This window comes from Excalfactoria chinensis, chromosome 2 (assembly GCF_039878825.1).
Source record: "Excalfactoria chinensis isolate bCotChi1 chromosome 2, bCotChi1.hap2, whole genome shotgun sequence".
Lineage (NCBI taxonomy): Eukaryota > Metazoa > Chordata > Aves > Galliformes > Phasianidae > Excalfactoria > Excalfactoria chinensis.
In genome coordinates, this window is record NC_092826.1 from 136,317,428 (window position 1) to 136,331,928 (window position 14,501).

The window sequence follows — 14,501 nt, forward strand, 5'->3', positions numbered from 1 at the left end:
CAGTCATATGATGCCCATAATCCCCCTTGTCTGAGCACAGAAGTCTCCATGCTGAGCACGGACGTGCTCTGGTTCCTGGTTGCTGGCAGGGTTGGGGTGTGGATTAAGGCCGGGACTCTGCTTTTTTTGGGAGGCTTTGTCGTGTGGCACTGATGCTGCCTGCTGCTATTGAAAATACAACCAAAAGAAAAACCCCAAAGAAAACAGCAAATTATGGCAAGTCACAAAACTATTGGTCTAAGGGCATCTCAGGAGCAGACCCCTTTTGCCTGCTGTATCCCCCCCCCCCACCCCATCGAGCTGTCAGCACCTGATGCCTTGCTCTGTAGCCCAGAGCTAAGAAAAGCCCTAAAAGCAGCAGTGTGTCTGCCCCATCCCTCACTATTTTTACTGGCCTTGCTGAAGCCAGACTGCAAAGGGCAGATTTATCAGCACAGGGTGGGCTTTTTTAGTGCAAAACCCGCAGGCTTATTCAGACAGCAGCAGGGATGGTGCACAGCAGCGTCTGGAGGTCCTGGCTCTCATTTAGAGCTGCTGCAAATATAGAAATTCCAGTGAAGTTAATTGTAGCTCCTGACTGACAACTTAGGACGCTGTTATACAAGGGCTGCACTGAAAGTAATGCCTCCTGTTTTGTGATGTTGGCCCACGATGTCAGAGGTGAATGTTGGTAGGATGGCAAAAGAGGTTGAACCTTCCCAACCATATTCCATTACATTTTGTTTCCACGTCACAGCTGGACAGAATTGTGTCTGATACAGGAGAGCCTGTGAAACAGAGGTGTGGAATTCAATTCCTCCATGCAGAAAAAAATGGCAGCCATTGACATTCATCAATGCTTGCTGAATGGTTATGGAGGTCTAACAGTAGATGTGAGCACAGTGAAAGTTAGACTCCCTGCAATAACCCCACCATAGCAACTGTGAAACAGTGGGTGCAGATTTGCACAAGTGTGGCATGCAAACTTGTTCACGGCTGGTCAAAATGCATGGCTAATGGTGGTGCCTACGCTGAAGAAAAATAGTGTTTTGTAGCTGAGGATTTGCACTATCAAATAATATTATCGCGCTCTTTATATCAGTTGTAGTTTCCAAGGGAATAAATAAGAGGCATTACTTTTGGAGCAACCGACGTGTTATTAAGACCCCACTCCATAGAATGGGAAGGACTTGATGATGACACAACAGGGAAAGTGAGAATTTATTTGCTCAGGGTTAATCACATAAAGTCATACACACGTATTCATATACACGTTTCTGTTTCTCTTACCCAGAATGGTGCATGCCTCCTATCCTACCCACAGCAATGCATTAGGAACCAGTATGGGAAATGCAGCCAGAACACCATTTTGCTGCCTCGAGTCCCCCAGTCTGTGCTCCTCACTTGTTGCAGGCAATGTGGGTTTTGCTTCACAAGGCTGCAGAGAGATCAGAGGGGTTGCAACATTGCCCTGCAACATGCAAAATAAATCCACATCAGCGCATACAGGAGGAGGTAAAGGAAACACCGGGTCCCTTCCCTCTATATTTTCCATGTTTTATAACACCCCTGTCAGCATACATGGCCATGCACTGCAGAAATTACATCTCACCAGCACTACAATAGGATTTGAAGATAAATGACACACGAGCAGCGCAGCTCTGTGCTGGCTTAAGTGATCCCAGTACCTTCATCATCAGGACCTCCCATGCAGGGTATTGGGATGCAAGGAGCCCCACTTGTTCCAATCCGTCACACGACAAAGATTGAGTGTCATATGACCGTGTGCAGCACAAAACCATCCTGGACATTTGGCTTTCAGAGGGCTTTCAGACCGCGACGTGCGATGATGGCACCTAACCTTAACCCTAATCGCTAAACCCCTCCAGCCCCATTTCCAAAACTCCTGATGGTTGATGCAAGTTTTCAAGTGTCCTCGTGCCCAGGCTGTAACATTCCCATCCGCCGTACAGCTCCTGTCCTTTCACGTTGCAAGAGGTGAAAACATTTTAGCTTTTCAGGCGGGTAAACACCTCCCTGTGAAACAATGTAAGCAAGGCGGGCTGCCGCCCAGGTGCTCAGGAGATAAAGGAGAATCAGGGTGATTGCTTACACGGGGGCAAAACTCACCTTAGGGGCCACAGAGCACAAATTGGGGTGCTGGGAAAGGGGCTCCGTTATGGTGCTGTGATTGAAAACAGGAGGAGTGTTGGTGGGGGAGTGCTTGGGGAGCCTGACCGGAGGGCTGCATTTCTCTTGGTCAGAGCTTAAGGATGAATGCTGATGGGTGTCAGCTTGTTTATATTTTACTGTCTCACCCATTTCTCTATTCTTCAGCTACTTTAGAGTTTATCCTCCAATGAAACAAGCAGCCCTGTAGCAGATGTTGGCTCACGTTTTTTCTTCTCTTGAAGCCGTGACACTCCCTGAGCGTCAGCCAGGAACCCCCTTCTCTCCATGTCCAGCCCCACTGCACTTGTGTGTAGTCACACGATAGAACCATTAAGGTCCAAAAGACTTCTAAGATCATCTGGTCTAACCACCAACCCATCCCACCATGCCCACTATGTTCCCCAGCGCCACATCTTCACGGTTCTTGAGGTCTTCCATGGTCAGTGACCCCACTGCCTCCATGAGCAGACTGTGTCAATGCAAAGAGCAGGGATCAACCTCCAGTTCTGATCTCCCACAAACACATCTCCATCTCATTTCCCAGCCACGCTTTAACTTACCCAGGTGCCATGACACACCTTGCTTTCTCCTGACTCCCCATGGGCTTTGGTTTCAGTGCCTTTTGCTCCATATCTGTATTATTTTGGATGCTTTCCTGCAGCTATACCGGCTGCACAGTCCCCATGACCTCCCCATGCCATGCATGTAAGTTTCCGTGGGTGCCCTCCCTTTCCACCCAGCACACACTTGAGGAGGCTTGGCAGCATGAAGGATACCGGTTATCAGTACCCAGCAGCTCCACTTGGGATCCTGCTCACAGCACAGAGCACGTTCCATGGCTGTTATATACATACACAAAAACCACCTTCCCAGAGGTTACAACCTCTCCCTAAGGTGAAGTTGTTTCCCAAAGGTGAAAAAAAAAACAACAACAACACCCAAACCACCCGAATTTCTCCTCGGAGCAAAGCGCTTCTTAAAGTTTGCAGAGAACGATTTCCATTTCCTTTTATCACCCTGCAGGGCAAAATCCCCGAAGCTCTGGGCACCCAAACTGACCATCCGGTTTATCCACCCCCCCCTTCCCCTTAAGACCCCTCCGGTCTCCCCATGTCCGCACGATCCGTATTATAATTGCAATAAATCGCGGGCGGAGCTCAGCATCCGCAGCGCTGCCGATGGAGAGAAGCCCGCTAACAGCAGAAGGGCCCTAACAAGGACATCGCAGGGGCTCCCCCAGCCCCGCACCTCCCGGCGCAGCGCGGCCGCAGGAGCCGCGGGCGGTACGCGGAGCACCGCGGGGTTGACGGGCAGCGCCGCGCCCCATTCAGAACTGCGGAGCCCCCGCTCCGCTCCGCCCCTCTCCAGCCCTCTTTGTATCAAACATCCGGGTTTCCCCCTCGCTGGCTCCGCTTTGGCTTCTCTCTCTCTCTTTTTTTTTTTTTTTTAGAAGCCATTTTGGACTCGGTTCAGGTTTTTTTTTTTCTTTTTTTTTTTTTTTTTAATAATTAAAAAAAAATCTCCTTTTCTTCCCCCCCGATATATTTTTGTCCCCCCCCCCCTCCCCCAATTTATTAATTGATTTTTAATTAATTTCCCCCTATAGAACTCCCCGCCCCAATCTCTCTCCTCCTTCGCGATGCCGCGCCCCGCGCCCCCTCCTCGGGCTCTTGCCTGGACGCGGATCCCCTCGCAAAGTTTCTCCTTCAAAGAGGGGGGAGGTTATGGAGGGGGGGGGGGGGGGGGGGGAAATGAAAAAAGGAGGGGAAAAAAACCACAATAAATATATAGAGGGAAATAATAATAATAATAAAGAGAAAGGGGTGGCGGTGCGTTGCGCGTGAATTGCGCGGAAAGCCGAGCGGAGGGGGGCGTGTGCGCTCGGCCTTTACTGCTGGGGGAGCCGGAGGGGCTGGGTTGGGTTGGGAGGAGGAGAAGAGAGGAGGAGGAGGAGGAGGAGGAGGAGGAGGAGTGGGGGGAGGCGGTGTGCGGTGCACGCCGCGCTCCCAGCACAAAAGCGCAGCGAAAAGAAACTCTTGGAAAGCGCGGAGCGAGCGGCGGGGCCGGGCGGAGCGGGTCGGGCTCTTCCTCTCCACTGGATACATTTTGCAACTGCGAAGGAATTAAATCCGATTTTTCAGGATTTTTTTTTTCCCTCCCATTTATTTTTCTTTTTTTTTTTTTCTTTATTTTTTTTCTTTTATTATTATTATTTTTCTCGAGAAGAAGCACCGCGTCGTTTCCCTCCTCCTTTTTCCCCCCCCGTCTGCTTCCAGCTCTTTATTTTGAATACGTTTTATATTTCCCCTTGGGAAAGAGGGGCACGCGAGGAGAGAGAGAGAAACAAACAAAAAACCAAAACGCAAAACCACACCGAGTGAAGGAATATGAGCGCTTCGTGGCTGACTTTGGCCGTGCTCTGTGCAACTTTGGGCGCAGGTAAGCGCGTTCCGCCGTGTTTACCTCTACGCTCGGCTTCCCGACCTCACCATTGAATGGGCCGGTGAGGTTCTGGATAGCCTTAAAAGCGGAGCGGAACCCCAAGACCCGTCGGGTTGAACCCTATCCCTCCTTCCCCCCCCCCCAAAGCTGTGAGATGTTTGTTTTCTTGCCCCCCTTTCCCCCTCTTTCACCCCCTCCCCCCCAATCCGTTTTTCCCCAAGCTCTGTGCTGGCAGGACGGAGCCTTGCCGTGCTGCCGCCGCTTTTTTTTTGTTCCCTTCGCTGCCGGTGGGAATTAGAGGCGATGTAAACACGGCGAGAGATCGAGGAAACTTTGCGGCGATGGGCATTGACTCGTGGGGGGGGGAGGGCTGGAACGGGTTGGAGAATGGGGTACACACACACACACACACACAGAAGTTGGGGAGCCGGGGGTGGCTCCGCTCAGGTATTGGGGCCGCGTGTGTGTGTGTGTGCACCCCGTTCCTACCGGGGAGCTTAACCCTGAGTGGAGACCTCCCCCCTCTAAAAGAAACCACATGGGGACCCCTCTCCCTTCCCCTCAGCCCTACAGGGCTTTGCTTGTTTGCACCAACCGAGCCCCATGGGGCTGCTCGGCGCTGCTGGGAGAAAGTTGGGCAAAAGGGGGTGTGTGTGTGTGGTGGTGGTGGGGAGCATCCATCCAAGAGGGGTTTCTGTTGCATTGAGGGGCAAGGGGGGGGGGGGGGGGGGAGAGCGTTAGTTTGTTTTTCATTCATTTTAATTCATTGGATTAATTCCGCCTTAATCGAACCGCTTTGCCCCCAAAGTTCAGCCGGAGGGGGGTGGGGGCAAGGGGTGAAGTTCCCGAAGCGGCCGTGGGGGCAGGGGGGGCAGCGCAGTTGGGAAAGGCAGGGGGAAGGGGGAGCATCCCGCAGCCCTTTGGGGAGGCAGAACCCTGTATGCTCCCCCCACCCCAATAACAACTGCAAGCACGACCACATTTGAAACCCCCTTGCCCTCCCTCCCTCCTCTCCTGTTTCCCCCTTCTCTTATTTATCGTTTTTTATGACTGCTGTATATTCTCCATGTGCAGCGGCTATTTTTTTGTGCCCCCCCCCCCAACCTTGATTCCCACTCAGAGCCCCCTCATTAACCTGGGTGCTGGGCAGTAACTTGTTACGTTCTCTGCAGCCCCAGGGGGGTCACATACGCAGGGATGGGGGACGCGTATATATATAAAATATGTAATGGGAGGGGGGACACATATAAGGGGAATACGTATAATGGGGGGGGGGGGGGGGAAGCACCTTTGAAGCTGAGCGGGTGCAGCGTGTGGGTGGGAGGCAGCGATGCTGCGGCCGTGCCCATCGCGGAGCGGGGAGTTCCCCTCCATCCTATAGCAAAGAAGGATTTGGGGGCAGGGAGGGAGGCGGGGGTGGGGGGTTCCTCGTGCCCCTCACCCACCCCACGCCCCCCCGGTTCGGCTCTTCGCTCGCGGGGGGAGCGGTGCCGGCCCCGGGGCGCTCCCGCTGCCGCTTCCTTTGTTCCGAGTGCCCATTAAATATGCGCTGCCACCGCCTGACTGTGGCACGGCGAGCGGTGCCACGCCGCTTAATTGTCATTATCAGCGTCGTTATGGCTTTATTTCTTAAGGCGCGCCGAAACCTGGAAGGAGGGTGGGAAAGGCGAAAGGAGGGGGTTAAAAAATGAAAGATTAGCGGGGAGCCAAGGCAGCTCGGGTTTTTATCGCATCGCCGGGACACTTGTGTGCAGCTTTGTTTCCATGTGCATGGAATGGGGGTGAGGGCATTTACGTAGCAGGTACTGGGAAGGTGCTCTCCCGGCTGCAGGATTCTATTACATGCAGCAAAGAGATGGATGGACGATGTGTTTTCTTTCTGTAGGTCTCGGAATCCTTTCATCTGGTGTGGTTCGATACAAGGGATGGCTTCCGGGTTGGTTGGTTTGTTGTTGTTTGGGGTGGGTTGGGTTGGTTGGTTGGGTTGGGGTTGGTTTTCAGCACGTTCCTATGGCTGTGCGGAGATCGGAGTTGGAAGAGAAAAGTGGTTGATGGCAAAAAATAATAACTAACCCTGAAAGGTTCCTTAATGGATCAGGTTATAGAAAGGATAATGTGATGGAGCATACCTACACTGACCACCCCCCGAAAATATGATAAAGAAAACCCCGAAAACGATCGCAATTCAGTTTGTTTGGAAGGATCCCCGCGGATCGCTCAATCAGAGCTGGAGCAATTCCCTAAACCCCTCCCTCTCTTTTAAAGCCCTTTCTGCATTTCTTGTGCTATCGACTAGCATTTATTGACACGATCCTCGTTGTCCGGTTTTTCCCTTTCCTAAACTAAGAAGAAAGGCACCGAGTCGCCGTGCCCCAGGTTGGAGCACGTTGTTGGGTTGCACAGCCGGGCTTTGTGTGTGTGTGTGTGTGTGTGTGTGTGTGTGTGTATGGGGCTGTGCAAAAGTGGTGGGCTTTTCGAAATCCACTTTGACCTCCATTGTTGGTGCTCCCTTGGCTGCCCATGACAAAGCCAGCGCAGCCCGCTCTTCTTTGATCTAAATAAAGAAACAAATAAGTAAAAAAAAAACCACAAAAACATAAAGGAAAAGAAATCTGTTACGCTTAATTTTTTTCTCTTTTTTTTTGGAATACTGAGGATTCATTGAGGAAAACATTATGTTCATTTTTAGCCCTTTGTTTGCAAATTTTCTGCAGCCCAAATGTTCCCAAATCGTGTTTGAATCTCGGAGCTGTAGAAAATACAGAAGGTGTAAAAGGATTTGTCTTGCAGAATGCATTGCTAAGGCGCTTTTCCGAGCCATTACATTACTTTTATTTTGGTGCAAGTTTAAGTAATGCCGTGCAGCAATGAACTGTGCTGCAAATGGATCTGCCCTGCTCTTTCACTGTCTCGTACTTATCCTCTTGTGCTCGAGAAAGGGAATAAAACTGGCTTCATTAGCTTGCTAATTAAACACAATGAAGTGCGTGGCCCAAGGTTAATGGCGATGGCCTTTAAAAACACAAAACTCTTGAACAGGTGTTGGGATCTATATATTTTTTTTTAATCTGTCATCAAATCCAGATAATTATACCACAGAGATAACCATTGTCACAGCTCCGTGGAGAAGAAAATGCCGCGGTAAAGATGCGAGCAGGCATTATTTTCAGGGGTGTTATTCATACAGTGCAGCCCCTTTCCCCCCCCCCCCCCCCCCCCTCCTCCTTCCCCATTTCAGAGCATCTTCTGCACTCTGCCCTCGGTGCTGAACACAGATTCCGGATCCATGGACCCGAAGGAGCTGAAGTATTTACACACTGAAATTTCTGCCATTTCTCGTGGCTCTGAGCAGCCCATCCTTGGCCAATTAAAGCAGCCAGCTCCTGCTCCCTGTGTTAAAGCTGTCACCAACCTCCTGTCCGGTCTGCTCTCCATCAGCTCAAACACGCTTGTCAGGTTTTTTTATGCTTGGTGTGACGCAACAGTTGTAGACCTCCCCTGCTGCCTCTGAATAGATGCTGGAGAAGAAAGAAAGAAACTGACCAGCCTGATTTGTGGGTTTTTGTTTGTTTGTTTTTTAATACTTTTTTTTTTCTTCTTTTTATTTATTTTTCCTTTCTCTCCCTACCATCTTCCATTCCCTGGCACTCCCCATGTCAGCAGGGACCAGTGCAGTGCCATGGAACAGGTTGCCCAATGAGGCTGTGGATGCCCCATCCCTGGAGGCATTCAAGGCCAGGCTAAATGTAGCTCTGGGCAGCCTGATCTGGTGGTTGGTGACCCTGCACATAGCAGGAGGTTGAAACCAGATGAGCACTGAGGTCCTTTTCAACCCAGGCTATTCTATGATTCTGTGATTCGTTCTGTGGATGGATGGGTGGCAGCCAGTGACAGTGCTGGGGTTTGCAGGGCTGGTTTCCCCACAGGAGTGTTGTGGGTGAAAAGGAACTAATATCCTTGTTTTAACTGATTGAGACCTAAAGGGACAGCAGGGAGGTTTGAGGCTGGGCACCCAGTGAAAAGGTAGATGCGGCACTGAGAGACGTGGGGCAGCAGGCTGAATGGGAACTATTGAGTCATGGCCTGAATGATTGAGCACCTGGGGGAAGGACTGGGTCAGCCCTGAGAGCACAGGTGAAGGCAATTCACCTGTGTCACTGGAAGGGGTGGAGCCTTGGCTTAGACCTCTTTTCAGAGCTGACTGCCACTGAGGAAGGATCTCTTCCTGGAGATCTCTCCCTGGTGAAGCTTTCCCCTGCAAACCTGTGATCTTCTGATATAGGTGAGCAATCTTCTTCCCTTCTTTTATAGCACTTTTCTGTTGTGCTGATCCTTCCCTCATTATATACCTCCAGTGAAACACCATTTCCCATTGTATATCAAATATCCAATTGCTACACAGGTGTAGTGGTGAAGAGTTGATGGTTGAACTGGATGATTTTAGTGTTCTTTTCCAGCCTTTATGATTCCATGAAGGTGGCCTTGTGTGCACATGGTGTTGCTCATAGGAAGCCTGGACATCAGGAAATTGAGATCTGTAAATGAATAAAAGGAAGAAGTCCAAGTTGCTGTGCTTCTAGGTGCTGGAGTGACAAGTGATTTGGCTGTCACGTTTCAGGGCCTAGTTGCAGAAGTATGTGTGAAACATCCTGTTAATAGCAGTCCACACCTGGAGCCACACTAGAGTAGAATTATGTTTAGGTGGGGCTCCAGCAGCACTACATCTCTCAGGCCTGCCAGAATCCAACACCTCCCAACCCAACGTGCTCAGGAGCATTATTTTTAGCTCAGCATAATAACTGCACAGTAAAAGCTGCAGAAGTTGATAAACTGAGGGGTCTGGAGCAGAAGTTTGATGAGGAGCGGATGAGGGAGATGGGGTTGTTCAGTCTGGGGAAAAGGAGGCTCAGGGGAGATCTCAGTGCTCTGTACAGCTCTTTGAAGGGAGGTTGTGGTGGGGTGAGGTTAGCCTCTGCTGCTGCTAAGCAGTGATAGGATGAGAGGTGATGGCCTAAAGTTGTGTCAGGGGAGGTTCAGGTTGGACATTAGGAGAAATATATTCTGAGTGGTGATGCACTGACAGTGGCTGCCCAGGGAGGTGGTGGAGTCACTGTCTCTTAGAGGCATTCAAGAGACGTGGAGATGTGGCACTGAGGGATGTGGCTTAATGGACAGTATTGGTGGTGGGTGGGCAGTTGGACTAGGTGATCTTAGAGGTTGTTTCCAACCATAATGATTGTATGAATTTATGATGCAGGGCAATTTGCTGGAAATACTTCTACAGGGAGCAGGGAGGGAGGGAGCTCATCCCCATGGGCTGGAGTAATGCACTGTGATTTGGGAGGGATGGAAGCCAGGAGGTGACAACCCATTGTGTTTAGGTGTAACCAAGACTCAAATGAGGGCCTTTTTGGGGCTTTGACTTCAGCCTTTGGAGTGTGATTTACATGTAAAAGCTTTACAGCCTCAGATCTGCTTTGGGAGGGCTTTCTTTTGCTTTTGGGGTGAGGAATGGTGTCGGGAGGAAGACAGCACACTATAAAGGTTCCTGCAGCACCCGCTGTCCCAAAGCGTGCTGGGAAGTGGGAACCACAGTGCAAAATCTCTGCTTTAAAGAGGTGTTGTCTTTCCCTTTTATCCCTCCTTGGCCTTTGATTTTAAAGCTAGCAGGGGGGTGTGATTTCCTTGCCTGGCCAATGGTGCTGCCTGGACTTGAATTATTCAGTGCAGCACTTGGCTTTCTGCGCCCTGCTCCCACTTAAGCTCTTTTTCACTCGTTCCTTCATGTGGAGATTTTCACATCAGTGCAATTGGATGTGTTTAAGAGAGGTGCTGGTGGCCGCAGCCTGCACTGATGCAAGCTCTTCCTTCCCCTTGCCTTTCCCCTCCATTAACCACTGAGGATCAGCTGATGTCTAGTATCTTCGTTATTCCTTCACTCTGAAATACTTCTGGTTCTCATTAGTCATTTGTTCCTTTAAGGTCTATTAAACAAAAAAAAATCACTTTCTTCCCTGCTTTCCTAAATCTTTCTTGTAAGTCTTCTTGGAGCCGCTGAAGTCAAAGGGGGCAGAGAAGTAAATTAAAGATGAAGCACCGCCCACATTCTGCAGACTCAGCACGTTTTATGCTTAGATTTGAATATGTGTTGGTTTTTGTTTTTTTGGTTTTTTTTATAACCAATTTCGTGTTCTTTTCTCTCTTGTCATCATCCTCCTTCAGTGCAGCACAGTTTCAATTCAAACTAAAAGTTAAGAGCACCAATTGTCAGTGTACGCTGTAAAATAATAATATACTCCCTTCCAGCACACAAGTGCCTCTTATTTTGCCAGTATTTGAGTTTTGCTGCTCTGATTATGTTACTGTGTATGGCATCCATCCATCGTGGTACTTAAGGAGAAATACATGTTCCTGATGTCTAGGTGCTCTGGAGAAATACAGCTCCTCTTTCAGGAAGTGATGCTCATGTGGAGAGTGGGTCCTTGCTCTCAAAACACTGAGTTAAGGGGGAGGCAGAAGCACAGGGAGAGGTTGCTGGGCAGTCTGATCTGACAGGGGGCAACCCTGCTCATGGCAGAGGGTTGGAGCTGGGTGATCTTCAAGGTCCCTTCCAACCCAGCAGTGCTATGATTCCATGAAAGGGTGAGCTGCCTGCTCTCATGAATAATTCCCAGCCTGGTGATGTTTCAAGCAGGTCAGATTTCTGCTGGGAGGGGAAAAAGTCTTTGAGTGGGAGGTTTCTTGGATGGGGCTGCAGTGGCTTGACCCAAAGACTTGATTTTGGCTCACTGATGGGTTAAGGGGAGAGATAGAGTTATAGAATCATAGGATGGTTTGTGTTGGAAAGGACTTCAAACCCATCCAGTTTCAATCCCCTGCCATGGGCAGAGCTGCCTCTCCCCACCAGGTCAGGCTGCTCAGGGCCCCATCCAACCTGGCCTTAAGCACCTCCAGGAGTGGGGCAGAGGGAACTGAACTGTTGTTGCAGGCGCTGCTAGGAAATAAATCTGCAGATGTGTGTGTCGTGTTGCTGTATCTCAGTTTATGACACATCCAGAGTTTACCAAATAGTCATGCATTTGTTGTTTTGATACCTTGGACCTTGTAACACCACATTCATATATGTGGTCCTCTTTATTTAAAAATAACAAAGTGATTCCATGAAGAGATGCAGTACTTTGCAGTCTGAGCTATGTTAATCTCCCGTCTAAATGGATGCTTGATCAAATCAAGGCTTAGATTTTGAACTCTGCTCCTCACGGCTGATTCCTTCCCTTGTGTTATAATGGAAGAAGAAGGGGCTCACAGCAACACAGGCAGTGAACGAATCCTTCTCCCGTAGAGCTGCAAGCAGAACGTATTGCTGTTGTCTCATAGAGAAAGTAACAAAATTGGGAGAGAAGAGTGTGTCTGTGGCACTTGTCAGAGCAATCCGACATCCCAGGGCTGTGCTGAATTATCCACCACCACAGCAGCAAAATCTCTCCTTGTAACAAATGTACATAGCTGCCACTGCACAGTAGCATCCAAGGACTTGTGACTGTCTTGACTTTTCTTCTTTTTAATTTAAAGCTTTTCCAGTCATATAACCTGCTTTTGAGCTTTTCTATGCGGAGCCTGCAGTGCTAATGCAATGCTTACTCCTAATTTATTGCTCCAAGGTGTGAGATTATAAGCCTCTTGAGTGGATGAGAGGGATAAAGTTAGCTCCAGTTGTTCCTGATTTATCAAATGGTCAATCTGGGCTGCTCACCCTTCCTCCCTCTGGCATTATCTATTTAAAATGCGTTGTATAATGTGTGCAACTTTTCAGTTTGGCTTTTAGGAATAGCATGCGTGCACCTCATTTACCTCTGCAGATGAGTTTAAGTTCCTGGGAAGGCAAATGCGGGTCAGAAGCGAGGAGACTTTCAATCGAGCTCCATTTCCTTTTTAAAAAGTGATGTATAAAATGAGGGCATTTCAGGCTTTTTGAGCCCTGTTCGTGCTCTGCTGGTGTTTTGCAATTTGCGGGTCACTCCTATGGGCTCGTGCTCTCTGCAGTTCTGCTGAGCCTGGGAAACTGCGCTGCTCTCCAGTGGCTCTATTTGCCATTGATGCTTTCTTTTTTATTTAACCCAGTGCATTCAAGCTTTACAAAATTGATGCTGAGGCAGAAAACTGAGCATCCCTCCAGTGAAGTTGCGAGGAGACTGGTACCAGTGTTGGGATAGCTGATAAGGTGAGCTTGAGGCAGTGACAACAGGCATCAGTGCAGAGATGGAGGCTCTAAGGAATGCCCTGGTGTGGAATTTCTATGCGTGTGTACAGCTTAGCGAAGAGGAGGAGAGCAGATGGTGCAACTGATAGCTGGGGAGGGAGCTCTGTGGGGTGTGGTGGTACTGGGGCATCTCTGTCTGGACTGCCGCATGTGCCTTTGGGTGAGGATGGATCTGGGGATGCTGGGTGAACATGAGCCAGCAGTGTGCCCAGGTGGCCAAGAAGGCCAACAACATCCTGGCTTGTATCAGAGAGAATGTAGCCAGGAGGAGCAGGAGGTGATTGTTGCTCTGCACCAGCACTGGTGAGGCTGCATATCAAGTGCGATGTTCTGTGTTTGGCCCCTTGCTAAAAGGAGACGTTGAGGCCCTGGTCCCTGTCCAGAGAAGGGCAATGGAGCTGTGAAGGGTCTGGAGCACAAGTGTGATGGGAGCAGCTGAGGGAGCTGGGGTTGTTCAGTCTGGAAAAGAAGAGGCTTTTTCCTGAGAAGAGATTGTGGCAAGGTGGGAGTTGCTTTCTTCTCTCAGGTAACAGTGATAGGATGAGAAGCGATGGCCTTAATTTGTGATGGGGGAAGTTCAGGTTGGATATTAGGAAAAATATGTGCTCATAAAGAATGATGCACTGGCTGGAGCTGCTCAGGGAGGTGATGGAGTTATTGTCTCTGGAGATGTTCAGGGACCATGCAGATGTGGCACTGAGGGACATGGTTAGTGGGTATGGTGGGTTGGGTTGATGGTTGGACTTGGTGATCTTAGAGGTCTTTCCAACCTTAATGATTCTGTGATCTTTCTGCCGTTGTTCTATCTGTAATAATAGTCATGAATCCATTCCTTAGGCTTCTGGTGCACCTTTTTCAAGTGCAAGCACAAAGCTGCAGGAAGGGCAGGCTCAGCATGCTTAGCTCTATCAGAGAATTCCCATGTAATTCCCATTTAACCACCTTTCAGCATCTTGAAATTCAGCCTCAATTGCCAAGCTCTGTCCTGTTGGCAATAAAAATGCTCAGGTTAGATGGGATCTTGGGCAGTGTGATCTAGGTAGTGACATTGCCCATGGCAGAGAGGTTGGAACTCAATGATCGTTAAAGTCACCCTCCAACACAGGCCATTCTGTGATACTATGTTAGGAAAAGCAATGTATTAAGACACAGGTCTGATGGACAGACTTGCTGTTGCAGTGTAGCTCAGTTCCCCTCCGGGCTAAAACAGGTGGCACAAAGATCCATCCGCCTTTGTGGGGAGGTGATAGGTGTCAAAAAAGAATTAGAATAGAAATAAACGCTTTCACCAATGGTACCATTGGCTGCCTGGCACTGTGCCTGCTAGCATCAGCAGGGAGTTTATCCCCATGTGTCCCTTCCCCTGGGGCCTTTTAACATTTGTATTGTACCTGAAATAGCTGGGGAATTCCTTTATAGATAATTTTAATGGCTGTAGATAATTTTCCATAGGTAGCTTCTGCTGTTGTCTAATGAGATGGAGGTAGTGCTGCTGAAAGCAAACATGAAAAACCTTTTTTGACTGGCAGTAGAGTTTCCTTTCCCATGCAACCCTGTATGGATTGATTATTTATTCTGTAAATAACAGCCACAAGAAGGCCTTCAAAGGTAACTGTAAACCCTGGAGCTGAGACCAGTCCTACCCTGA

General features: G+C 49.4%; 1 protein-coding gene across 1 annotated transcript in view; it reads left to right on the plus strand.

The window, feature by feature from the left end:
* Positions 1 to 4,107: 4,107 nt before the first annotated feature.
* The window catches only part of ACVR2B (activin A receptor type 2B), an 89,851-nt gene continuing 79,457 nt past the window's right edge, over positions 4,108 to 14,501 (plus strand). Inside the window, exon 1 of the mRNA XM_072329351.1 lies at positions 4,108 to 4,590. Within this exon, the coding sequence (XP_072185452.1) occupies positions 4,539 to 4,590 (52 nt within the window). The 5' untranslated portion in view covers positions 4,108 to 4,538. The remainder of the gene's footprint in view (positions 4,591 to 14,501) is intronic.